We start from the raw sequence: 27,293 nt of genomic DNA on the forward strand, positions 1-27,293 counted from the left end.
TGCCTTGCACCAGGTTGAATTATTTGTCCACAGTGTAGGCTAGTATTGTCTACTCTGACTGGCAGTCACTCTCCAGTGTTTTTTTGGCTTGATCTTCTATCTGTTCCTTAAACTGAAGATTGCACTCTACCACTGAGCTGCAATCACTGCCAAATTCCAGTTTATTGAGCATCATCTCAGTTTATTAAGCAGCTTTCATTTCTACAATCTTCAGTTACTAAATATTTAAAGAATACCTTGTAAGTTGAGAAGTGTCTCATTCCTTCACTGTCTAGAACTTGGAAGTTTTTCCCCCAAACCTCTTTTTCCCTTGGATGCAATATGAAAATTATTTTGAGCTGGGATAGTTTGAATAGAACTATTGAGCCAGGGGGGTGGGTGAGAAGGATGCGACTGTAATATTTCTGTCTCAAGTAGAACCGCTGGAAATGTTACTGTGTTTAGTAGGCTGCAGTGTAGGGATCTCTCAGGCTCTTCTTCTGGATCTCCAGAGGACACATTTTGTTCCTAAAGAACAGTCTAGCAGGAATCAGCAAGGAAAGAATACTTTGATAAAATACATAAAGTGCATCATGGAGCAAACATATTTAATGTGATGCTCAGGGATATGACCATGAAGCCAAAATATTTGCATGAAGGGAAAAGTGCTTCCTCCTCTGCACTGAATTTTCCATATGCTGTAAGCTAAATAAGTATATGTCTTAGAAAATGAATTTTTTTACCACTAAGGTTTACATAATTAGAAAAGATGCTGTCTCAGATCAGCATCCAAGGTGTTAGTTACTGTATATGGACACAGCAGCAGATGGCTGGGCATTCCCCAGCCTGAAAAGTATCCCCCCAAAGCTATGAAACTGCCTTAGGTGGTTGCCTTACCTTGCCTCACACGTGGGCCGGCTCTGCTGGGGAGCCAATGACAGTCAGTGTAAGCAATGCTGGATCAGACCAAAGGTTCATCTAGTCCAGCTTCCTGTTATCTCAGTACCCATCCAGATGTCCATGGGAAGCCCACAAGGAGAACCTGAAGACATCAGTACCCTCCTCAGATGCAAGGCCCAGCAACTGGCATTCAGAGGCATATTACCTGTGACAGTGGAGGAGGAAAACAGCCATTGCGGTTAGTTTTAAAGGTAAAGGGACCCCTGACCATTAGGTCCAGTTGTGGCCGACTCTGGGGTTGTGGCGTTCATCTCGCTTTATTGGCCGAGGGAGCCGGCGTACAGCTTCCAGGTCATGTGGCCAGCATGACTAAGCCACTTCTGGTGAACCAGAGCAGCACACGGAAACACCGTTGTACCTTCCCACCGGAGCGGTACCTATTTATCTACTTGCACTTTGACATGCTTTCGAACTGCTAGGTTGGCAGGAGCAGGGACCGAGCAACGGGACCTCACACCGTCGCAGGGATTCAAACCGCTGACCTTCTGATCGGCAAGTCCTAGGCTCTGTGGTTTAACCCACAGCGCCACCCGTGTCCCGTGGTTAGTCTTACCCACCATGAATTTGCCTAATCCTCTTTCAAAGCCATCCAAGTTAGTGACCGTCACTATGTCCTATGATAGTGAATTCCACGGTTTAACCATGTGTGGCATGAAGAAGTCCTTCTTTTTTCTGTTCTTTCTTTAATGGATGACCTCAAGTTCTATCGTTACGAGTGAAGGGATAAGACTACTCTGTCCACTTTCTCCATTCCATGCATATATTATTATTATTATTACACTGCTAGCATGGCTCCTCTTACTCACTTTTTTATCTGAACTGAAAAGTCCAGTGTTGTCTCCCAGGCAGAGGCAACATCTTCTCAAGATGATTGAGGAGGCCCGATGTGACGTCCTGATGTCACACACACACACAATGTTCTGAGGAGCCAGGGGCTGGAGCCAAATGCCCTCTGAACATTGAGGGGGCCCAGCTGCCACAAATACAAACATACATACATACATACATACATACATACATACATACTGGGGTGGGTGTGGGTGTGGGTGTGGGTGTGTGTGTGAAAATGGCTTGACCCCTAGGAACTGGCGCATATGTTCCCAGGTTCTAGTCCCAGGTTTTCACCAGTCTACCACATCAATTTGTTTTTGTGAGGCCATATAGCTGCCTCTTGCCGCTTACTGCTATTTTCTCTGACTTTAACAGATCTGGCGTGATTTTTATTTTTAGAAAGAGTGATAAAATGGCCCAATGCAAATTTTTACCAGGACAGCATGTCATGTAGAGAATGAAATACATAAATTAACAAGATGTCGCCTTCGATGCTCGGTGTCCCTTTTCACACAGAGTTATATTTGAAGCAACGAGAGCTACCCTGAATAAAGTAAAATGAAAAAGATCGGGTTTTTGTTTCAATTTACTTTTACAAATAAAACACTAAGGGGCATTTGAATAGGGCACACACAGAAAGTTCTGGACAGGACTTTCGATATCCCAGAAATTGTCTACACAGTTTAGGTGTCTGTTCATTAGATTTTCTGCACACAGGAGGCAGTGATGGCCATAAGCTTGGATACCTTTAAAAGGTAAAGGTAAAGAGACCCCTGACCATTAGGTCCAGTCGTGACCGACTCTGGGGTTGTGGCGCTCATCTCGCTTTATTGGCCGTGGAAGCCAGCATGACTAAGCCGCTTCTGGTGAACCAGAGCAGCGCATGGAAACGCCATTTACCTTCCCACCGGATCGGTACCTATTTATCTACTTGCATTTTGACATGCTTTCGAACTGCTAGGTTGGCAGGAGCTGGGACCGAGCAACGGGAGCTCACCCATCACGGGGATTCGAACCACCGACCTTCTGATCGGCAAGTCCTAGGCTCTGTGGTTTAACCCACAGCGCCACCTGCGTCCCACCTTTAAAAGAGGATTAGTCAAATTCTTGGAGTAGAAGGCTATCAATATCTGCTAACCATAATGGCTATGTTCTATCTCTGAAATAGATGTTCTGTCTCCAGAGAAGATGTTCTACCTCCACTGTTGAGGACAGTAGGCTTCTGAACACCAGTTGTGGCATTTTCTTTTTGAAATATGTAGAAACCTCAACAATATTTATGTTGCATTCATGTTTCATGTCTGCACCGATGCTGCATAATGTTTTTCCACTACTATCTCTCTTCCTTATTTATTTTTCTTTCTTATTTTCCTTCTGTGCATTCCGCTCCCTTTACTTCAAAACGGCAATAAAAATTATATGAAAAAGAAAGAAGAAGCAATCCTTCTGAATTTAATGGTGCTTAACCTCTTGGAAAACCTCACAGGATTCCAGGCCAGATAAAAGTTTAAGTAGATATTTTATTGTAAGGCAACATGGATGTTAATGGTCAGCATGACCCACTGGAGTCAATGGGAGTCGACTTGTGGGGGGTGAATATAGAGACTTGGGGATGGAAAAGAAACTTGTGACTTATAGTGTGAAAATTTTAATTAGTAACTATGATCCTCAGAAATAAAGGGCACAAGCATGTACAGAGTGCACCTCCCTTGTGAATGAGCCATCTCTGTATTTAATAAGGTGGGGTTGGGTTTTTTTTCATTTTTTGATTTCTGGTACCAGTGATTGAGGATTAATGCTTATTATATATTGATATTCCTTGACTTTATTTCATTTATATGCCTTAGAATTTGGGTTGGGGCCGATGACAGCTTCACAAGCTCACAAGAGGGCGTTGAACTCAGATGTTGGAGAAGCCCTGACTTAGAACATACATGAAGAGAAACGGTTGTCTGCTCTTTAAAAATAAAATGTTGCTTTCACATTACTGAGAAGACCTAGGGGATGTTTGGGATTTTAATTCTAATTGTAACTATTTCCTTCCACGATGAAACTCATTGCTATCTAGCTGTTTAGCAACCTTGCCACGATGACTCTGACAATAAACCTTCTACAACTGGAAACCAACAATGACATTCATTTTATTTTTAAAGACCATTCTTTATTTCCCAGGTGTGATGGGGGAATATGAGCCGAAAATTGAAGTCCATTTTCCATACACAGTTACAGCTGCTAAGGGATCTACTGTTAAGATGGAGTGCTTTGCACTTGGCAAGTAAGTACATATTCTTCCATAATTAGACACAACCGGTTATTAAAATATGACATATTTCATATGGGGGCCTGTTGTTTAGCACTGTGAATCTTGCAACAAAAACAGTCCCCTTCCTCGATCCTTATGCTAAATTTATATCAGCCAACTATTGTGGGAATTGACTCTCAGGAGGCAATTATGAATTCTATACTTTGTCAAGAAAGTTTGCAAGTTACATGGATCAGTATTTTAAGCTGCTTTGTTGAGGCAGTAACTCTAGAGTCTGAGGTTGGTATGACTTGAGAGAATACTGGTCACCTCAACCTGGCTGCTGGGCCAGCCCTCCCATTAGGCTAAGTGAAACAACTGCTTCAGGCAGCATATGATATGTGTGTGGCATCAAGGTGTTGGAAGTTAGAGTTGGGTGTGCTACACAGCAACCCCTGTGCTCTCAGAGCTAACCTGTTTCCCTCAGGTGTGCTGGAAGATGGCAACGCTGAAGTGAGAGTCAACTGCGAGTCCACTGTCTTCTGGTAGCACCAGAGCAGAAGGATGCCATATTGTTCTTCATCACCAGAAGCAAAATGTTTTTGCATGAGCCCAGTTCCATCAGTGCAGTAGCCGCCAGTGCCCTTGTTGCAGCATAGGTATCCAGTTCAAGTTGGGAAAAATCATAGCTTAGTGGTAGAACACCTGGAGAAGGCCTATATGGGTTGAGAAGGTCCAGGCTCAACCCACTGAGGGCATCTCCAGATACGGCTGAGGATGTCTCACTGGAGAACCACTGTTGGTCAGTGTAGATATTATTGAGCTAGATGAACTAATGATCTGACTTCATTATAAGGCTGATTCCTATGTCTCCCACACGGAATAGGAGCAAGTCTGCCACATGCAGCCATTTTGCATATCATCATGCAGGATCACCCATTGTATGCTAGCCTTCCATGTGGGAAGAAGGGAACAAAGGGCACTTCCGATGCCTTATTGAGTCCAATGCATTTTGAATATGAGTTCCTTACTCAGGTGCACTCTCAGATACAACCAACTTGAGCCTTTGGTCTCCAAATTCTGTTGCAGGATAGTTATTACCTTGAAATTACTTTCCAAACAATAGTACTGATGCAGATTTGAAACATGTTTGGCTTAATAGAACATATATTGTGTGTGTGAAGTGTGCTCCTGCCCTTTCCTGCAATTGCAAACTCCTTCACACTTTCCCTTGCCTGTAGTAAGGACAGGAACTTGAAGGGGCGTGGCCAATATGCAGACTAGAGGCAGGGCCTTGAAGTGAGACCTGTCAGGGCTATATGTCTTGGAGCAAGTGCCTGCTGCTGCCCTGCCAGCATCACTGCTGGAAATAGCCTAGCAAATATCTCCCCACCATGCAGGGAGGGGAGGGCATCAGATCTCTAGAACCATTACATTTTCTGATAAAGAAGCCACCAGAAAGCCACACAAGCTATTCCTAATATCAGGCAACTTTCCAATAGCTTGATAAGAATGTGAATATTCTCTGGGGTGGGTGTATCTATCTATTTTTTTAAGAAGCTTTAATTTGTACAAATTATGCCTTTAAAGCACCTTTGAAGTACCATTCCCCTCTCGAGGAATTCTGGGCATTGTCATCTGTGAAAGGTTGCTTGAAATTGTAGCTCCGTGTGAGGTAAAACATGGTGCCCAGAATTCTTTGAAGGGAAAAACGTGCTTCAGATGTGCTTCAAAGATTTAGCATGCATGTAGCCATTCTTATGAACTATTTAGATAATTGTTGTTTGTTGTTTAGTTTGATTTCCTCACAAAGTGTCTTACAAACGTAATATGAACACAAAAACCAGCTACAACAAACACAAGCAATACATTATGACTGCAGGGGTCCAGCTCATCGCAGGTGATGTGGTCCTTGAATTTATGTACATACATTGTCTCCAAAACCCTCCACAAAGAAGCATTGGAGTAGAAAAATCCAAAATCCACAGTTAGGGAGCACCGTTATTGGGGGCAAACAAAATGTCACGAAAGTGGGTCGTGATTTTGATTTTGGGATTTCCTCTCATGGACCAACACAGCTTGTTTTCTTTCTAATAAAGGAGCACATTGAGGGATACTGAAGAAAGAATCAGTGACGGAGCAAGCTGATTGGGTGCCTGGGGCAGTGTGCATGCTCTGTGTTCAGGGGTGAAGCCAGCCGCCCATGGGGGCAGGGTGAGTCAGGGCAGGACACTCCGCGGGGCCTCCAAGGAGTCTGCCTGCCTCCTCCCACTCAGCCACCCCACAGCTGAGAGGGAACTGGCTGGCGGACTGTTTGGGGTAGCATGGAGCCTGCGGGCGCCCAAGCCACCGTATCACTCCCAGGAGAGATGCGTGGCTCGGGTGCGCTGCAGGCCCAGTGTTGAGTGCCACCCGGCATTTTGTCACCCCGCTCAGTGGTGACACCTGGGGTGACCTGCCTCCACCACACACCCCTTCCTCCGCCCCTGACATGATTGCCTGTATGTAACATCTTTGAACTGAGTTTCGAAATACACGGGACCTCACACTGATACGATACGATAATCTTTATTGTCATTGTCCCATACAGAACAACGAAATTGAAAAATCTACATAAGATATTCAAAACCCAACAAGCCTGCTATCCCAGCTATCCCAACCTGGTTAGCCCCCTAAAAACTCTGATACCCCATTTTTAAATACAATATACTCCCATACAGACTCCTTACAATGCGTTTAAAACCAAAGGAATATAAATACATGAAATGGGTACAGAGATGCAACCACTTCCAAATATAAATACATATAGAAAAGCAAAGTTCTGAGAACATCATACATAACAGTTCACAAGAGCACACACACATGTTTCTATGTCCCTGCATGAAAAACGTCTGTTCATTATGTTTTCACCACCACCCCTCTGCCAGGATGGTGAAGCATGATTTTGCCTTCCTCGTGCATCTTCACCACTATTTTGGGCTAAGCTAAGAGACAGTGACGGGCTCAATGTCACCCTAAGAACTTCATGGCTCCGCAGGGATTTGACCCTGGCTCTCCTCTGTCAAATGTTAACATCCAATGAAATATACAACGTTGGGTCTCTTGTAAAATTGCCCCAAACCATCGGGAAATGCAGGAGTGAAATAACACTTGCTCCCATCATTCAGTTGGGAATCAGCTGTGAAAGAACATCCATATTACTTCATGGTCAAGCAGGCAGCATTAATGAATAATAGCCTTTCTCAGCCTTCTCAGTCTGGTGCCCTCTAGTTGTTTGTAGTTGAAAACATCTGGAGAGCTCCCAGTAGGGGAAGGCGGGCATATACAAATATTTCAAGGTCAATCTGATTTATTTGTTTTGTTTTTCACTCTGTCTAGCTTCTCATCCAACACTCTGAAATCTTGTTAAGAATCATGGTGATCTTGTGCCAAGAGTTTTGAGGACTGTGTTTACTTATTAAAATCACAAGTCATCCAAACATAATAGTCATTTCAGTTTGTCAGATAGATCACATCTTATCTTGCCTATGGAAATGACCAACCATTGCCGGTGGCTGCCAGTGCTTGGAATGAACTAGTTTAGTTTAACCAAGTTCAGTGAATTAGTTTCAAGGTCTCTGAAGTAGTTTCCATAATTTGCCATAACTGAATTAATTTCATTGAATGATTTCTAGTTTATTTTCAGGTTCATCCTCTTACTTTTTAAAAAGAAATCTAGAGCCTTTAAGCTTAAAGATCATAATTTGGAGGGAGATTAAATTAAACAACTCACAATCCACTGTGTCTGTCTTTTGATTTATTATTATTATTATTATTATTATTATTATTATTATTATTATTATTATTTTATTAGTCTTCTTAAGTACATGCAGGTCCTGAGAACAATGCATTCCCTGGAAATTGTTTGTTAGGTGAGCGTTCACATAAGGAGTTGATGATTTCCATTGATTCCTACTGGGAAATTTCTAATGTGTTCAGAATCACAGAATTTAGCATCCCACAAAAGCCAAAAATACCCTAGAAAAATGCTCTCTGATTTGTCCAAGCACTCCCACGCTCCCTGCAGTCCTCAACCAAACAGCAAAAGGCAAAGGAAGTAAAAAATGTTCTCTGTTTGGGTATCTGTTTAGTGTTTATGGTGAGGTTAGGGTGCTAATTCCTTATGTTTAGATAAGTGAATTTTCGCATAGTGAACATTTGTAAAGCGGGGACCTTTATACTTCACCACAGAACCTTGTAACATTCAGCATTCTGAATACTGCGGGTGGGGAAAGCTGAGGGTCATTTGGATACATTTCAATTCAACTATTGAACTGAATGTGAACTGAATTGGAATTAAGTTTCTGTTTAGACATATTGCATTTGAACTTGAACTAGGTTCTTTGAACTTTCCAAGCTCTGATGGATGTCCTTAGATGCAACAATGCATTATTAAGCTTAAAAATCTTAATAAATTTGGAGAAACTGCTCTATTGAACTCAATAAAATTTCTACCTGAGTAAATATGCATAGAAGAGGCTACAAAATATTTTCTTACAGAGCTGGGTCTATACCCAGAATCTAGACCCCAACACAATTCTTTTTCTAGGCTTCCTCTACCCACAAATGTCATTGAAACTAATCAGAGTTCATACATGGTACACTGGTCAGTGGATTTGCCATATATCCAGTGCCATTAGCTGTGTGCTGAAATCTGTAAACCCTATGAAAATAACTCACGTTGCCAGATATTAGTTTCCAAAAAGTTTAATGAAGTCTAACTGTCCTTTACAAAATATTATGTTCTTTACTGTTGCTCATGAATGATGATTGAGAATTAGTATCTTCATATCATTAAATCAATAAATGTGTCAGAATCCCAAATGAAGAAATTGATAAAACAGTAAGAGAGAAGCAAATGAAATTTCTCATATTGATTATGAAATTTCAGATTTATATCCCATCATATAGGATTGGTAACTAGCTAGATACATAATCAACTCCAACCTCGCTGTATCCATCTTTACCCTAATTACCAAATTCCTGGCCAAGCATAATGGACAGAGAAATATAAATATGCAAGTTCCATGTTTGCACAGTGAGAAATATATACCAGTGCAACCTATACAGTGTGATTGGAATTCCTTTTGTGGGATGAGACCCCCTTGGCCCTTTCTCAGAGTGAAACAGACAGGTTGGGCAGAGCCTCACAGAAGCATCACTAGATTGGTAGTGAGATGAGTGAGGTAGGGGACATACCAGTCCATCACTCCCATGCCCACCGCCTGAGACAATTGCATCTGCTTGCCTTATGGAGCTGCTGGCTCTGAGGGCACAGCTCTATGAAACCAACAGTCAACTAGTTAAGGAAGACTCTCAAGCTAGGAGGATGATTCCTCAGTGTTATCTAACTAAGACAGTGAGAGAGAACATCTTCCTCTTTCGCTCTGAAAAAGATGGAAAATGAATTTGTTTGGACCATATATATTTTTTAGCCAACTGACCCAATGCAATGCTCCCAAACTTGTTTACAGTTCAAAATTCAACTTATCTGGATTTTGTGATGTGTGGTTTTTTTGTATGCTATAGGTTGAACACCAAAGTATGCATTACGCATTTTAAAAAACCCCAAAACAAAACCTATACCAAATATTGTATTCTATGGAAAAGATGCACCAAAAAGCACTTGAAATGGTATTTTATGTTGTGTGTGTGTGTGTGTGTGTGTGTGTTATAAAGAATTGTATGCAAAATGACTACAGCCACCCAGAATGGCTGGGGAAACCCAGCCAGATGGGCAAGGTAGAAATAATATATTATTATTATTATTATTATTATTATTATTATTATTATTATTATTATTAAAGGTAAAGGGACCCCTGACTGTTAGGTCCAGTTGCAGACAACTCTGGGGTTGTGGCACTCATCTCGCTTTACTGGCCGAGGGAGCCAGCAAACAGCTTCTGGGTGATGTGGCCAGCATGTCTAAGCTGCTTCTGGCTAACCAGAGCAGCGCACGGAAACGCCGTTTACCTTCCCGCTAGAGTGGTACCTATTTATCTACTTGCACTTTGCCATGCTTTCAAACTGCTAGGTTGGCAGGAGCAGGGACCGAGCAACGGGAGCTCACCCCGCCGTGGGGATTCGAACCGCCAACCTTCTGATCGGCAAGCCCTAGGCTCTTTGGTTTAGACCACAGCACCACCCGCATCCCTATTATTATTACAGTTTAAATGCAGGATTTTCACACGTTCTTCCAGAAAAAATCCAAACACCAAACAGGACAGGACAGACTGATGACTGAGCACCAGAAAAGCTGAAATGGGATGGAATTAGCTGCTCCCAAGCCCATCCCCTGCTTTCTCACCTCTATCAAGCAAGAGAAAATAAAGGTTGAAGAAGCAAACACCTTCATTGCCTCACACTTGAAACAAAAAACGAGAAAAGGCCTCTATTGCTAAGCAGCGAAGGGTTATCTAGTAAGGCAGGCCACCTACTAATAGCAAAGCAGGGTGATATTGAGGCCTTATCTCTCTTTTCCAGCCATCACTACACAATTGGCGACCAGGTACACCAAAACTGCTTTTGACTTCGTTCTGTAATAATTAGACAAATGACATTTCAAGCTTCAGCTGGAGGCTGAATCAGGAGGTAAACATGCCTGAAATTTCCTCCTCTTCTTAGGTTTTCATTTCATACCATTTCTCCTGCCCCCCTCCAAATAGCATTTACAAATGTTTCTATTGTTACCTTTCACCAGGCAATCATTAAGGAGCGAGGTCTCTTTATTGTTCAGCGTTTTAGTGCAAAATAAACAAATGCCTGGCTATCACAGGTTTCCAAACGCTGGGAGGCCTCTGCATTTTTGATTTCCTTGTGATTTCAGCTCAAAGCTGCCTCAGACAGCTTCGACTCCATTGTAATTGTGAGAATGACTGAAATTCCTGAGAGACATTCTGTGGTAGGCAATTGGCAGGAGTCCCTTAGAAGAGTCTGGGCTTTTAGTTACAGATTAATGATTTATTAATAGTGTTTATTTGAAACTGCCAATCACCACGAGCTCCAAGAATTAAAAACTAAAACAGGGAAAGAGCACCGTATGTGTCTGTCAAACTCTGGCCACACGACTGGATAGAGTGAGGAATGGAAGTGCTGAGGAAAGAGAGTGTATGGCAAGCAAAGACCCGTTCAGTCAAGAGGGGTTGTCTCCATTAGTCCAGTCACTGAAATGGATTGTTGCAACAGGCCTTACGTGGGACAGCCCTTGAAGGCGACCCAGAAACTTCAATGGATCACAAATGCAGCAGGACAGATTGCTGTCCAGGGTGCTGTTTAGAATGCATATGCAACTCCTGTTTTAAAACAGCTGCATTGGTTACTGGTTTGTTTCCGCAACCCCCTCAACTGTCCCAGAAAAAAATGGAACATCCCGGGTTTTTTCCCCATGAGAGCGTGGCGGCCATGCTGCTCTCATGCAATTTTGGGACACAATATTGCCCAGAAAAAAACTTGGGGGGGGCACAATGTTGCGTGGTACCCCAAAAACCACATCTGGCCACCTTTTGGGGACCATGATCATGTAACCGCCACAGTGGTGAGGCACCAGAAGATAGCGTCATACCCTGTGTTCCATTGGAGGGTATGAAACGAGTCTTTAAAAACCCTAAGAAACTTAGACCCCAAAGATTTTGCCTTCTTTCCTATTGGGTACTAAAGTTGGCAGAGGAGGTAGAAGAGGCTCTCTTAGTATCTTCACCGCCCTCAAAGGTTCAGGAGGGAGAGGCCTGGGAGAAGGTGTTGTATGTGGCAACCATGAGTTGTGAATTCCATCTCCAGAATAAGGCACATTGGGCATCTTCATTGTATAGCTTTCGTCAAATGCTAAAGACACACCTCTTTATCCTGACATTGTGCACCCTATTCTGACCACAAATGCTTTTAACTAAGTTTAATTTTTGAGATTGGCATAACCTGCCCTAGGACCTAATAGCAAAGGACAGGTAAGAAATCTGGTCCAAATCTTGCAAGAGGGAGTAATGTTAATATTTGCTAGTATCTTATTTATTGAATGTCTTATACTGCCCTTCATCCAGGAAACACAGTGTGGTTTACCATATAAAAGCAAAAAAGTACACAGCATAATAACAAACAAAACAAGTTTAAAAGGCCTTAGCAATGGACAGAGGGTAACGAACAACTAAATCATACTCCAGTCATACTCAAAGTAGACTCATTTAAGTCAAATGATTAATCTGACTACTGTTATCAATGAATAACAACCTGGATCCTATACAGGTCATTTTCCTCAAAGCAAAACTGAAACCAAAAAAGGCATCAACTTCTTTAGAATATCTAGAAGTTGTGTTTTTGACTAAGCCATTCATATAGGCATAAAAGTATGCAAAAAAAAATATCCATAGTCTTGTGACTGTTTTCTTGATTTTTAACAGTCTTTCTATTTATTTTCTGCCAAAGTCACAGAGGAGAAATATCTGCATATACATATCCACACACACACACACATATATATTCATCTCAGATATAAAATCTATGTGACTGGTATCTTCTGTAAGGAAAATAAGATTCATTAAAGCAAGTTACAACTTGCCTGTGAATAGTGATTTGCAATTTGGGAGCAATTTCCTTTGAAATCATTAAAACTTTACAGCCAAAGTATTTTACTCTCCTTGAAAAATTGGCTTATTACTTCATCATCAGAGGGTGGGGGCAGTAAAATTTTGAAAGAGACTTGTTAATGGCCTAGGGAATGACATTAAAAAAAAAATCTTCCAGCATTTCTCCAGCTGTAATTGATAGCAGTAAAGTTGATGTGGCATACAATTAAAACAAGATAAAAAGTATAGTTAGATCTCTTCGAAGTTTGCGGTGCCAAATTGCTTAGAAACTTTTGTGCCTCCTGAAATATGTTAGAATGATTCTTCTTTCCGTCTGAAATGTAGGAAGCTGTCTTATAAATGCTCGCTTAGCTTTCCATAGATATGTACAGGTCATTTGTCCAAAGTCCTGCTAAAAAGAAGACAAAGACTGTAGGATGCAACTTTTGATATTATATAACTTATTACATATTGTTACTGTAATTAGACTTTCACCTTTGTGTGAATTGCTTTGAGCACAGTTTTAAGGGTAGAAAAGGTGGTGTGTGGATTAATTGATAATGACAATAATTTTTCATTTACAAGTGGATCCTTAGATGCAGCAGCGCCTGTCCTTCGGAACTCGCTGCCTATTGACATTATTTCAGATGCCTGCCGAAATCTTTTTCATTTCTGCAAGCCCACCCAGACTTAGAATTTGGTTATCAAGATTCATAAGATTTACTAATTTTAATTATGGTTTTATCTATATCGGGGTTTTCATTGGTTTGCGAAATTTAGCTGTGTTTTAGCAACAATTTTATTTGTACATCACTGAGAGAGCGCTTTGATTAAGCAGTTTATAAATTCCAGAACTAGGCAAAGTACCCAATCAGTCACTGTACTCTGCACATGAGAGCTTCCTGCAGCTACCATCTTATCAGGATCTCATTTCCGCAGACTATACTGATTAGGCTTTCAGTGTTGTGATATCTACCCTTAGAAATTCCCTCCCATTAAATATTAGACAGGCACCCTGTCTGTTGTCTTTTCTGAGCTACTGAACACCTTCTTCTTCCAACAAGCCTTTCAAGTAGATTTCATTCCAGTTTACCTCAGCCTTAGATCGTTTTCAGATGCTTTTGTTTTTAGATCGTTTCACTGTTTCTTGCTTGTGTGTTTGCCTCCCTCGAGACCTTTGGGATGAAGGGAAATGAAATTGAATAATAACAATAATACTCCCTATGTGGCCTGATCAATGCAGAAAAAAGTGGAACCATTCCTTTTATCACCAAGTTGCCAAAGATTGTCCCTGAACCATCTGCATGCAAAATGTGTTTCCTGCCATTGCGCTATCATCTGCTGCAGATTGTTTGAAAAGCCAGATTGCAAGATATTTCTTCACTGGTCTAGCCCATGCACATGGAGAAACATAGAAACATAGAATTGTAGAGTTGAAAGGGACCCCAAGGGTCTTCTAGTCCCTTCTGCAATGCAGGAATCTCAGCTAAAGCATCCATGACAGGTGGCCATCCAACCTCTGCTTAGAAACCTACAATGAAGGAGAGGCTACAACCTCCTGAGGGAGTCCATTCCACTGTCAAACAGCTCTTACCGTCAGAAAGTTCTTCCTGGTGTTTAGTCATAATCTCCTTTCTTGTAACTTGAAGCCATTGGTTCGGGTCCTACCCTCCAGAGCAAGCTTCATGGCTGAGTGTGGCTTTTATCCCTGGTCTCTTGGGCCCTAGTTTTGCACTGTATCCATTGTACCACACTGGCTCTCTACATGTGCCAGCAGAGTTCACTGTAGCTACACCAGTGTGGTGTAGTGGTTAAGAGTGGTGGACTTGTAATCTGGTGAACCGGGTTCGCTTCCCTGCCCCTCCACATGCAGCTGCTGGGTGACCTTGGGCTAGTCACACTTCTCTGAAGTCTCTCAGCCCCACTCACCTCACAGAGTGTTTGTTGTGGGGGAGAAAGGGAAAGGAGAATGTTAGCCGCTTTGAGACTCCTTCGGGTAGTGATAAAGCGGGATATCAAATCCAAACTCTTCTTCTTCTTCAGTTCCTTTATAATACCCACTCTCTCTGTATCTCAATCTCACACACATCCTCTATATTACCAATGCATGTGCATCAATATTCCATTTTTGTTCGCCCAGCGTGGTAGTTGTTTTCCACCAATGTGCAGGACTGTATGTGTATATCCCTGTTGCATAAAAGAATCCCGATGCAATTGTATGCATAATTCCCTAAAGATTGCCTCCTTTTCCCTTTCTGTTTTTGCAGTGTTTTATTCATGTGGAAATATGAACTGGTGACAGAGATTGGGGTGGCGGGGATGCAAATGCGCTAGAGAAACTGTAAGCTGAGATAAACTCTGAATGCTCCAGTTCTGATATTTATTTTAGAAGTTCTCCTAGATAAACTGGAATACAGTGGTACCTCGGGTTACATACGCTTCAGGTTACAGACTCCGCTAACCCAGAAATATTACCTCGGGTTAAGAACTTTGCTTCAGGATGAGAACAGAAACCGTGCTCTGGTGGCGCAACGGCAGCGGGAGGTCCCATTAGCTAAAGTGGTGCTTCAGGTTAAGAACAGTTTCAGGTTAAGAACGGACCTCCGGAACGAATTAAGTACTTAACCTGAGGTACCATGAGGAATGTTAACACACAGCCCCAGCCCAAGCATCAAGATTTCAGTGTGTGATGCTTTTCTCTGAGCTCGTGAAAAATAATATATGTTCATTTTAAGTTTCATAGTTTAATAGCTGTGGGAGGGGGGAAACGTACTTCCAAATAGCCAGGAAGTGTCCATGACAGAGCAGAACTTATTAAATATTCTCAGTAGAAAGTGAAATATATCAAGCAGTTCATGAGCCTTAATTGTGATTACACTTTATTGCTGCTTAGACGATTAAGTACTTAAATTAGCAGGTAACAGGATCTATACTCTTAATAGCATCAGAGCTAATCATGACTTCACTCTGTATTTCAGCCCAGTTCCAACAATCTCATGGAGGAAAGTGAATGGCCCCAATCCAAGCAAAGCCCGCCTGCGGAAGTCCCAGGCGGTTCTTGAAATTCCAAATGTGCAGCTGGAAGATGCAGGGACATATGAATGTAAGGCCGAAAACTCACGTGGAAGGAATGTCTTCAGAGGACAGCTGCAAGTATACAGTATGTTGTTGTTGTTGTTAATCATTTTGCTTAATACCAAAATGAGCTTCTAAGCAGCTTACAGGTGTAAATAACACAATTACACAAACATCAAAATAGAAACATCGCACAATTAAAATTCACAATAAGACAATCCCATTAAAACATTAAAATATAAACATGTTATTATTAAAATATGCAAAGATCCAATTAAAACAAGACACTATTTCAAACAGGAAACAGAAGCCTTCAGAAGCCAGCAGAATGCCAATACAGATGGAATATTTCATATTTCAGCAGAAGTTAAGACTGAACAATCTCACCATATGCATGAAGTTTATCTTATGAATATAGCAAACTTGCTCAGTCTTAACTTCTGGCTGCAAATCAGTGACTAGTCAGAAACCAAATGTAAGAGACTGTCCCTACTCATGTGTAAGTCCAACTGAGTTCATTGAAGCTTTCTGCGATCTGACAAGGAGGAGGTCTGCACAGAGCTAGTTTCCATCATCTGAGAACTGTGCCCTACTGAGGGCCAGTTCACTCTCCTAATTTATTGCACAAATCTTACAAGGAGGTTACACCATGAGTAATATCCGGCTAATATTTACTCAGAATAGACCCATTCCAATTAATGGTCATGACTAATTTAGGCCCAATGGGTCTACTTTGACTAAAAATTAGTTGGACACAACCACATGTCTAGTCTTTATTTGTTTGCTGGGAGGACATGCAACAGCAAGCATGTATCCTGAATTCCCCCTTATTTGCTTGTACGGTGCTTATACATCTTTCTGTTAACCATTTGTTAATCCCACAGTATTCAGGGCATTTCCCCATCTCTTTTCTATCTATGAAAATGTGTTGTGTTTTTTAAGTGGATATGTTGAACCAAGGCAATAGAGCTTTTTAATCCATTTTATGTGCACATACTTCAGTTTCCAGTATGTGCCCGAATCTCTCCTCCAAAATCTTAAGGACCTGGAAATGACTTTGGATTGTATGTTTTCTTAAGGCTCTCTTATTACATACAGTGACCTTATTAAATATATTGAATGACCCCGAGAGATTTTTTTTTTTATAGATGCATTATAAGTGCCAGAAACAAATGAATTAGCAGTATTATTGCTCCATCCCTAATATTCTCACCCCACCCATAATTTACATGGCTAAATCAGATAACGATAGTTTTGACCCTTGCTTTTGAGTGCACTAACCTTATTTTCAGAGAATTATGGGTTTTTTAGCTTCAGAAACAAGCCTTGGCTATAAGAGCCTGGCATCGCTACAGGTTCCTTCCTATAGGTTCTCAGACTTACAGTTAAAGAACCATCTTTTACACACCATCCCTTGAAGAGCTTCAGACAGGGTATTGGGATTAAACCTGTCGTTCTGGGGAATGCTCTGATTTGCAATTCATCCTTAGGTACTAGCTTTCCTGTCTGCCTTAATCATGCTCAGTTTGTCAGTTGAATTTGATCCAGTTCACCATGGATGCTTTGGGGAATGCCCAAGAATGCACAGAGTCAGCCTGTCTGCTCTCATGCAATCACAGGCCGATTTGATTCCCAGCTTACCCAATGCTGACAACCAGATGTACCATGATTGCCTGATACAGCTGACACTCTGGAAACAATCACTGCTTCTGTCTCGGCCACTTGGCTTGACGTCCAGCCCTGCAAGTGACAGAAGACATTTCATGTTCGATTTGGCAAGGCCCAAGATGCTTCGCAGGCTTCTAGTTTTCTGGGTTATTTTTCTCGCCTTTAAAAAAACTGTGTTTTACTCCTCCCATGTCATTTTTGTTGCTGTTGTTTAGTCGTGTCCGACTCTTTGTGACCCCATGGACCAGAGCACGCCAGGCACTCCTGTCTTCTACTGCCTCCCACAGTTTGGTCAAACTCATGTTGGTAGCTTCAAGAACACTGTCCAACCATCTCGTCCTCTGTCGTCCCCTTCTCCTTGTGCCCTCCATCCTTCCCAGCATCAGGGTCTTTTCCAGGGAGTCTTCTCTTCTCATGAGGTGGCCAAAGTATTGGAGCCTCAGCTTCAGGATCTGTCCTTCCAGTGAGCACTCATGGCTGATTTCCTGAAGAATGGATAGGTTTGATCTTCTTGCAGTACATGGGAGACTCTTGAGAGCACCATAATTCAAAAGCATCAATTCTTCAGCAATCAGCCTTCTTTATCAGCTTTCACTTCCATACATCACTACTGGAAAAACCATAGCTTTAACTATACGGACCTTTGTTGGCAAGGTGATGTCTCTGCTTTTTAAGATGCTGTCTAGGTTTGTCATTGCTTTTCTCCCAAGAAGCAGGCATATTTTAATTTCATGGCTGCTGTCACCATCTGCAGTGATCATGGAGCCCAAGAAAGTAAAATCTCTCACTGCCTCTATTTCTTCCCCTTCTATTTGCCAGGTGGTGATGGGCCCAGTGGCCATGATCTTCATTTTTTTGATGTTGAGTTTCAGACCATATTTTGCGCTCTCCTCTTTCACCCTCAATAAAATGTTCTTTAATTCCTCCTCACTTTCTGCCATCAAGGTTGTGTCATCTGCATATCTGAGGTTGTTGATATTTCTTCTGGCATGTCATTTTAGTCGCTTGCAATTTGTCGTGAACTTGTTGCTGTTGCTCAGCCCAGCATTCTAATTGATTTCATGGCCCACTCAGGGTGCCTCTCAAAGTTTATGTCTCTGGGGAATCACTTCCACATTGACCTTTCTGCTGAGGAATGCCTGAGTGTGTCAGAAGAGACTGGTTTAAGGACACACAACTCAGCTCATGCAGGCTGCTGACCCATCTTGCTGGACCTCCCCATCTGAACTGTTCACAGCCTAGAATGGCAGTAGCCAAAGTGGCGCTCTGGTCTAAACCACTGAGCCTCTTGGGCTTGCCAATCAGAAGGTTAGCGGTTCGAATCTCCATAACAGGGTGAGCTCCCATTGCTCTATCCCTGCTCCTGCTAACCTAGCAGTTCAAAAGCACACCAGTGGAAATAGATAAATAGGTACTACTGTGGCAGGAAGGTAAATGGTGTTTGCGTGCACTCTGGCTTCCATCACGGTGTTCTCTTGCACCAGTAGCGGTTTAGTCATGCTGGCCACATGACCCGGAAAGCTGCCTGTGGACAAACGCCAGCTCCCTCAACCTGAAGCAAGATGAGCGGCCCAACCCCATAGATGCCTTTGACTGGACTTAACCATCCAGGGGTCCTTTACCTTTACCTTTTCCTTTGCCCTTCATATGTTACCAGACTACAACTCCCATCATGCCAGACCACTGGCTGGGGCTACAGTGGGGTGAAGCTGTCGATTTTTTTGGGGGGGGGAGAGCAAAACAGAAAGAATTCAATCTTAAATTCAGTTCTCCACATTTACGATCCAACTTACAAATTATTATTTTTTTAAATAAGAATATTTATTTGCTCTTTAGTTTGATTTTTTTTTCTAGGATACACATTTTGTTGCATTTTTGCCTGGATATGAAAAGCACTCTTCCCAGATTATTTTTTTAATGTTATTCTTATTAACATATGCATTTAGATGCATGTCTTGTGCATATTACTTGGTTGGCGAGTTGCACTGCAGAATTCAAAAAAGTACAAATTTCAAAGGGTGGCTGTGTTCTAGTCCACACAGAATCATAGAGTTGGGACCACAAGGTTCATCTAGTCCAGCCCCCTAAAATGCAGGAATCCTTTGCCCAACATGGGGCTGGAACCCACAACCCTGATATTAAGAGTCTCATGCTCTACCAACTGAGCTATCCAGATATTGTTTTGGATAGTGTGAATTTGGGAAGTTTGCCTTTCAATGAGAACTGAGTTGAATTTCTCCTCTATCCCTAGCTGACGGTGATGGTAGTTGGAGTCCGTCTACCTTTGCAGGGCCATGGCCTTTCCATCACTGCCCTGTGTTGTTTCTTCTTGCAAATTCATCTATATATATACTGAGAGAAAAGAAACTTTAAGCATGTATTTATATAATTTGAGGGGATCTTTATATATATATATATAAAGGGATGTGGGTGTTGCTATGGTCTAAACCACAGAGCCTAGGGCTTGCCAATCAGAAGTTCGGCGGTTCGAATCCCTGTGACGGGGTGGGCTTCCGTTGCTTGGTCCCTGCTCCTGCCAACCTAGCAGTTTGAAAGCACGTCAAGTGCAAGTAGATAAATAGGTACCACTCCGGCGGGAAGGTAAACGGCGTTTCCGTGCGCTGCTCTGGTTCACCAGAAGCGGCTTAGTCATGCTGGCCACATGACCTGGAAGCTGTACGCCGGCTCCCTCGGCCAATAATGCGAGATGAGCGCCGCAACCCCAGAGTCGTCCACGATTGGACCTAATGGTCAGGGCTACCTTTACCTTTTTTGTATATATAAACCTACTACCAATGCAGAAACCATAGGTTGGAATTATGGTTAGAAGTATGAACCAGAAATAGATCCATCCATCCTCACTTCCAAGGAACTGCAGTAAATGATCTTGAGATTAGCGAGGTATCAATCCAAATGGGGAAAGAAGTGCAATAACTTTATATAATAGTAATGTTCCTATTCAATTCCCCACCCCCATGGACCAGAATGATTGCATTCATTCTTTGGCTGCAGATGCATAAATGAGAGTTGCGAGATCCTTGTCTCCTAGAAATAAGAGTTGTCAGGACATGTTTCTACTCATGCATGATTCTGAAAGCTGGACTAGGGGACAGTGTTTTGTGTGGGATTGCAGAACCAGGGGCACACTTTTGCTCTAAAGCAGAGTCTCTGAGTCCTTTTAATCTGTGTTATGTTGTATTACTTTAAACTGTGTGTTATTATTATTTTAAATAGTACCAACAGCATTTTAGTAATTACATGCCAGCAAAACACTCCAGACCCGAACATCTTATCAGTGCAAGCTTAATGTTCTAATTAAAGTGAACAATTGGCTGACTTGGTTAGTCTCATTAATTTTTCCTTTCTCATAAATGGCCAACGATGCCCATTTATCACAAGGAGGGTCTTTGCTTGAGCTGCTTTCTGTTAGTCACATATAAAAACAGTTTAATTTATGCAATTTGCCATAATTATGTTAACAATTGCTCTATTGTAGGAATCCTTTTCCCTTTCCATTATTTGCCTAGTATTCTTTTCACCAAAAGTAAGGTAACATTGATCACCCCTCTTTGATAGTTTGAGCCCTCTTGCTTGAATTACATTTTTAAAATAGACTTAACCATTAGAAATAAACTTTGATCATCCTCAACAACAGAATATCCTCTTCACTTCATCAGACAAACCTGAATGCTTTAAAGTGTTAACCAAGAGCATAGGGCACTAGAAAGGCACATGCAATCTGTCAATTTCCAGCAGTTTACTATTTGGAGGTAGCATTCTTGTTCCATCCTAATTGAGTTATTATTTTCTGAAGAAGCTCCTTGATAAAAAGGGTTGTAATTCAGTGGTTAGTGCTACTTTTTAAACTGATTTATTAATATGCATTCTTAGCTTTCTAAACATCAGAGGACCTAAGCAGCTTACCATAAATGTAAACATATACAGAGGAAATATTACAGTTAGGCAAGGCAGTTAGTAAACAATGATAAATCATCTCCTTTCTCCCCTCTGTTGTACATTTATTCTCATGCATATATACATAATGGGTTGGTTCACACATAACACCATGCCATGGTTTGTTTAACAAACAATCAGTTGTTTCACAGATGATGAAATAAACCATGGCTTGCTTTGCTTTGCTTTGCTGCAGCTCCTGCATCAAGCCTTTGTAGCTCTGTGAGCTTCTTGGGTAAGGGGCCCAAAAAAAACATGGTTAATGAAGGGTCCTTGGCTCACATTGTACTTAAACCAAGGGTCATAAGCAAAACAGCAAACCATGGCGAAAGTGTGTACACTTGTTGCTTTGCACAACTCGCACACAGATCAACTTGATGGCAAATCATTTTCTTCGTTAGGATTGTTTATTTGCACTCAGAAAATTTCAAGACTCTGAAATAATGATGTCCTACTTAATAAGCAGCCATTTTTAAAGGATAGCTTCTCTGCCCTTTCCCTACAAGTCATGGCAGTCATGCATATACAAAATTCAAAATGCGAAATGATTTGAAAGCATAAATTCATGCAAGTAGATATGTACCGCCTGCGCTGTAAATCGGATAATCCTTGGTTCAAATCTCTCCTTAGCCACTTGGTGGCCTTAGCAAAGCCATTCTCCCTCTGGCTTAAGTGCAACATATGGTTATTTCGACCCCAACCTTCTGGTGTTGATGTGCCACTCAGGGAAGCTTACAACAATTTAAAACCGTGGTGTCAAAGTACACAAAAAGGCATAAAACTACAACAGAGCTGGGGACATAAGTAAAACATTACCTTTTCAGCGGATATTTACTCCCAGCCTTCCAAAGCAGGTTTTGAGGGTGGATCAGGGACTGCTTGGGGGGAGAAGTGGCGATTTCCATTCTGCAGACAGACGTCTCTTGCAGTAGCAGGACAGGAAAGTTGGATACTGCCCAATATTTTTTTAAAGAGTTATTATTGTTTTTTGCCACATGCAGGCTCATAAAGGTTTAATCAATGCAAAAAATTATTTAAGGTAACAGAAAATAGGGGGAAATGCCCCTTTGAAAATGATGTCTGCCACATTGTGACAGCTGAGCAGATCCGAGTCTGGTCAGTGCCCAGATTGGAGACACTTGGAAACGCCTTGAGAGAGGAAGTGAGAGCTGGACCATCAAGAAGGCTGATCACCGAAGAACTGATGCTTTTGAATTATGGTGCTGGAGGAGACTCTTGAGAGTCCCATGGACTGCAAGAAGATCAAACCCATCCATTCTTAAGGAAATCAGCCCTGAGTGCTCACTGGAAGGATAGATCCTGATGCTGAGACTCCAATACTTTGGCCACCTCATGAGAAGTGGAAAAGACCCTGGAAAAGACCCTAATGTTGGGAAAGACGGAGGGCACAAGGAGAAGGGGACAACAGAGGATGAGATGGTTGGATAGTTTTCTCGAAGCTACCAGCATGAGTTTGACCAAACTGCGGGAGGCAGTGGAAGACAGGAGGGCCTGGCGTGCTCTGGTCCACGGGGTCACAAAGAGTCGGACACGACTAAACAACTAAGCAACAACAATACTGTACTTTTCCATGTATAACATGCCCCCTTTGGGGGGGACTCCAATTTCAGAAAATTGCCCAAAATTGTTCAGCTGTTTTTTGGGGAGGATTGGAGTTGTTCAGCTTTTTTTGGGGGGGGGGAATGCAGTAGATCACTAACCTGATGGTTGCAGTCGCTCGCCCGACTCGCTAACAATCGCTCATGTCTGCTACAAGCATCTGCCCGATCGCCAACAGCGGAAGTAAATAGCAAGCACAATTGCCACAGCAGCAGCCAATCCTCAGCAGCCCTTGACACAGCAACCAATCACACACCCATTTCCCACAGCCAATACAAAGAAACCCTTGCCGCACCCACCAATCACACTACTAATTGCCAGTGACAGTCTGCAGCTCACGGCTACAACCAATAACCCGTCACCCATACCCACTACCTGTGTATAAGATGCCCCCAGTTTTTCAACCTTATTTTTCAGTAACCCTTCCCCCCGGTCTTATACACAGAAAATTACGGTAAATGCATTTAAAATACAGTGGTACCTTGGGTTACATACACTTCAGGTTATATATGCTTCAGGTCACAGACTCCGCTAACCCAGAAATAATATCTTGGGTTAAAAATTTTGCTTCAGGATGAGAACAGAAATCGTGCAGCGGCAGCACGGCAGCAGCGGGAGACCCCATTAGCTAAAGTGGTGCTTCAGGTTAAGAATAGTTTCAGGTTAAGAACAGATCTCCGGAACGAATTAAGTACCTAACCAGAGGTACCACTGTATAGGTTTTTTTGTAAGTGCTCATTTTGCTGCTGTCAACAAGTATGTACTCAATGTTGATACTATTCAGGGGGTCTGTTCACTGACGATGATGATGAAAAAAAGAAGAGAACTCAGAAAACATTTGAGGCCCTTGTAACCCTGTTGTTAAATATATCAAAGAAAAGTTGGGAATTTCAGGGTCAAGAATCAATTTCAATAAAAGAATTAGTTCTGCTTCCCAACAATCCATGGTCACTCTTTTAAGTTATCAAAAGTTGTTACTCCGTTGTTCTGACAGAACAATTGGTCAAATATGCAGTTCACTCCGTAGAGTTTGAGACTCTTATTTTCAGGGCTGTGGGTTTGAGCTCCACGTTGGGCAAAAAGGGTTGGACTAAATGACCCTCGTGGTTCCTTCCAACTCTACAATTCTATGAATTACTGCAACCAGTTACTATTATTTTAAACCCAGGGCGATGTTTTCAAGCAGTGCTTCTGGGGTATTGACATGGAATCCCAGCCTTCATGGATGCCCAACCCTTGCCTTCAGATGCAAAACTAACAGCACAATCTTATATACGTTTCTTCAGAAGTCAATACCACTGAGTTCACTGGGACTTACTCCCAGCTAAGCACGCATATAACTGCAGCCTAAATACCAGCTTGATATCTATTCCTTGCAACCTATATGCCCGGGAAGAACTGCCATACCTTTCCTGCAGCTTCTTGGAACACTGATTGGTGACTGGTCAAATACCAGATTATAAGATTTATTTTTTAAATTCTGTCCAGCACAAGGACTGCTATTAAAGTGCTTTATTGATTTTGTTCTGTCCAAAATAGATCCGTCGCTGTGCTAACTCTCAATTGCTAACCAACCCTGCCAGATATATTATTCTGCATTCCTTGATGTCAAGGCCATTGACATCTGATACTCTGCGATGCCGCACAGAAGAGATTTAAAAGCTTTCCTCTTCAGTGCATTGGATTAATGAGTTAAGCCTTATTAATTTGAGAAGGCTTTTTTTTCTCTTTGGAAGTTGGCATCTGTAGCATAGCTAGTTATTAAGGCCTCAAGCCTACAACATCAGCTGCTGTTGCTCAACCATTGTGTTGACTGGGGGAATCGTATTCAGAGCTAGGCTGACAGGCAGCGTACTCTACAGAGCTAGGAATTCCCCAGACCGCAAGAAGCTTTACACAGAAAATGAAAGGAGTAAAGGCCAGAGAATGGTATAAGCTCAGATAATGCTGTTGCACTAGCTCTGTGCAGACAATATTCCATGCAGAAATCAATTTATGCTGGGGCGCTCCCAACAACAAACGTTGATTCTTCCCTGTGAATGAATGATTGTTGCCAAAACTCATAATCACCTGGTATGGAATGTGAATTTGCTCAGCTAATTAATACTCAGGCACAGTATGAATCAAATGTTGCTTCCCTCAACGATTCTTCTACGGCTTGCGATGGAAAGTGAGAGTTTTCACACAAATCTGGGGAGTACTCTGAAAACATGGCAGAAGCAGAGAGAGAGAGATGATTCTTAAAATACTCATAATTGGTGTGTTTTTGTGTGTTTGTGGTCAGAGACAGCATTCTTCTGAATACCATAGGAGCCACAGAAGAGGAGATTGCTGTTGCATTCAGCTCCCTCTTGTGGGCTTTCCATGGGCACCTTGCTGGCCATTGTAAGAGAAGAGTGTTGGACTCCTTTTTTTTTTTTTTGACAGAGTTACAAACTTGGTGGATCATCAGGGGGATGCTGTGTATCTTGATTTCAGTAAGGCTTTTGATAAAGTCCCCCATAATCTTATTGTGAAGAAGTTGGTAATATGTGGGCTGGATGAGGTAACTGTTAGGTGGCTTGGCAGCTGTACCCAAAGAATGTTCACTAATGGTTCCTCATCATCCTGGGGAGGAAAATGACAATTGGGGTGCCGTAGGGTTCTGTCAGGGAACTGCCATCGGAACGAGAGGAGGAGGAGAGGCTCCACGACGATGCTGGAGAGGGGCCAAGTAGGGAGAGAGGCAGGTCTCCTGTTGGGGAAGAAATTCAGCGTGACACCAGGGATGGAGGGGGGCCAATGGGGGAAGCGGAGAGCAGGCTCCGAGACTCTTCACTGGACACCAGCGGAGAGAGCACAGGTCCTCCGCTACCCACGCCCACCCTGCGCAGAAGACTTCCGCGCAGGGAGGCTAGGAGGAGACTGGGCGTCAAACAACTTTTATGTTGGAAAAGGTTGAAGAAACGCCCACTGTCGGATTCTGCCAGCGACTGAGCAGCCACGAAGTGAGGGGCTGTCCAGCCACGAAAGGTTTAACCAGGCCACCTACCCAGGAGTGGCGGCAACTTACGCACGAGCAACCCCATAACCATTAGAGGTTCTGTCCTGGAACCGTTGTTGTTCAATGTCTTTATAAATGACTTGGATAAAGGAACTGAGGGGATGCTCATCCAATTTGTAGATGACACCAAAGTGGGAGGGGGTAGCCAATGATGCTGAAGACAGAATTGGGATTCAAGATGACCTTAACAGATTGGATAACGGGCCCAAACAGGGATGATACTGGAAGGTAGTTTTCCTACCCCTACAGAAGTATAGTGTCCCATTCAAAACAAATAATAGTACCCCTCGATTCTGCCTTGGTCAGACCACATCTGGAATACTGTTTCTGGTTCTGGGTGCCACAATTAAAGAAGGATGTTGACAAGCTGAAACGTGTTCAAAGGAGGGCAACCAAGATGATCAAGTGTCTGGAAGCCAAGCCTTATGAGGAAAGATTGAAGGAGTTGGGTAACTTAATAAGATCAATACACCACTTAACCAACAAAAATATTCTAAGCAGCTTACATGAAGCAATATAAAATATGCAGAAGAAAATGCTGATAAAATCAAACTTTAAAAACAAGGGGTTGTATCCAACCCTCCGGAACTGATTTCGAGGGTGCAGGGTAATGGAGGAAGAAGAGGGGAACAGGAGGGGAAGAAGAAACTTTACTTTATGCGCAGAAGTGTGTTGTACCAGTGGAACTGCAGCACTGGATATGACCCATGTAGATGTAACATTTATCAAAATGCAAAGGCAGCAGTTTAAAAACAAATGTACACAATGGCATTGCATGTCTTCATAGACTTAGCTATAGTTCCAGCAGTATCAAGCACTGTGATCCTGTTCTGTTATTTTTGGCAGCATACCCACATTGGGTGGAGAGGCTTAATGATACCCAGTTAGACAGTGGAGATCAGCTCCGATGGGAATGCAAAGCTACTGGAAAGCCAAGACCCACCTATCGATGGCTGAAAAATGGAACACCTCTCTGGCCAGAGGTAAGTGTGCAGTTAGTTTTGCTTTGCTTTCTGAGCACATTCCTTTCAGGGTCAGGGTTTGTGTTGTGCTTACCTTGCTTTTGAGGCAGGTGTTTCATTGAACAAATCATTGAACAAATGATTCAACAAATCATTGAACCACTGGTCTGCAGCCCTCTGGGAAGGGGTGGAGGGAAATCCAGTTCAGTCTGCATTTATAAGTGAACCTGCCTGATTTATACTTTTCAAAATACTACAGGAACCAAAACACAGCTTGGCCATCTTTCAAAATTCACTCCTCTCTGAGTTTTGCACTGCAATTCTCCAGATGTTTAATGTTTACAAAAATGCTCATATACATTATA

The 27,293-nt window shown here is 42.3% G+C and overlaps 1 protein-coding gene across 3 annotated transcripts in view; it reads left to right on the forward strand.

The window, feature by feature from the left end:
* CNTN5 (contactin 5) overlaps positions 1 to 27,293 on the forward strand; it is a 667,536-nt gene that overhangs the window by 512,065 nt on the left and 128,178 nt on the right. For all 3 annotated transcript variants that reach the window (XM_053385671.1, XM_053385670.1, XM_053385673.1), the window contains 3 exons: positions 3,943 to 4,045; positions 15,585 to 15,766; positions 26,813 to 26,949. In XM_053385671.1, the coding sequence (XP_053241646.1) occupies positions 3,943 to 4,045; positions 15,585 to 15,766; positions 26,813 to 26,949 (422 nt within the window). The remainder of the gene's footprint in view (positions 1 to 3,942; positions 4,046 to 15,584; positions 15,767 to 26,812; positions 26,950 to 27,293) is intronic.

The sequence above is a fragment of the Podarcis raffonei genome, chromosome 4 (assembly GCF_027172205.1).
Source record: "Podarcis raffonei isolate rPodRaf1 chromosome 4, rPodRaf1.pri, whole genome shotgun sequence".
Taxonomy (NCBI): domain Eukaryota; kingdom Metazoa; phylum Chordata; class Lepidosauria; order Squamata; family Lacertidae; genus Podarcis; species Podarcis raffonei.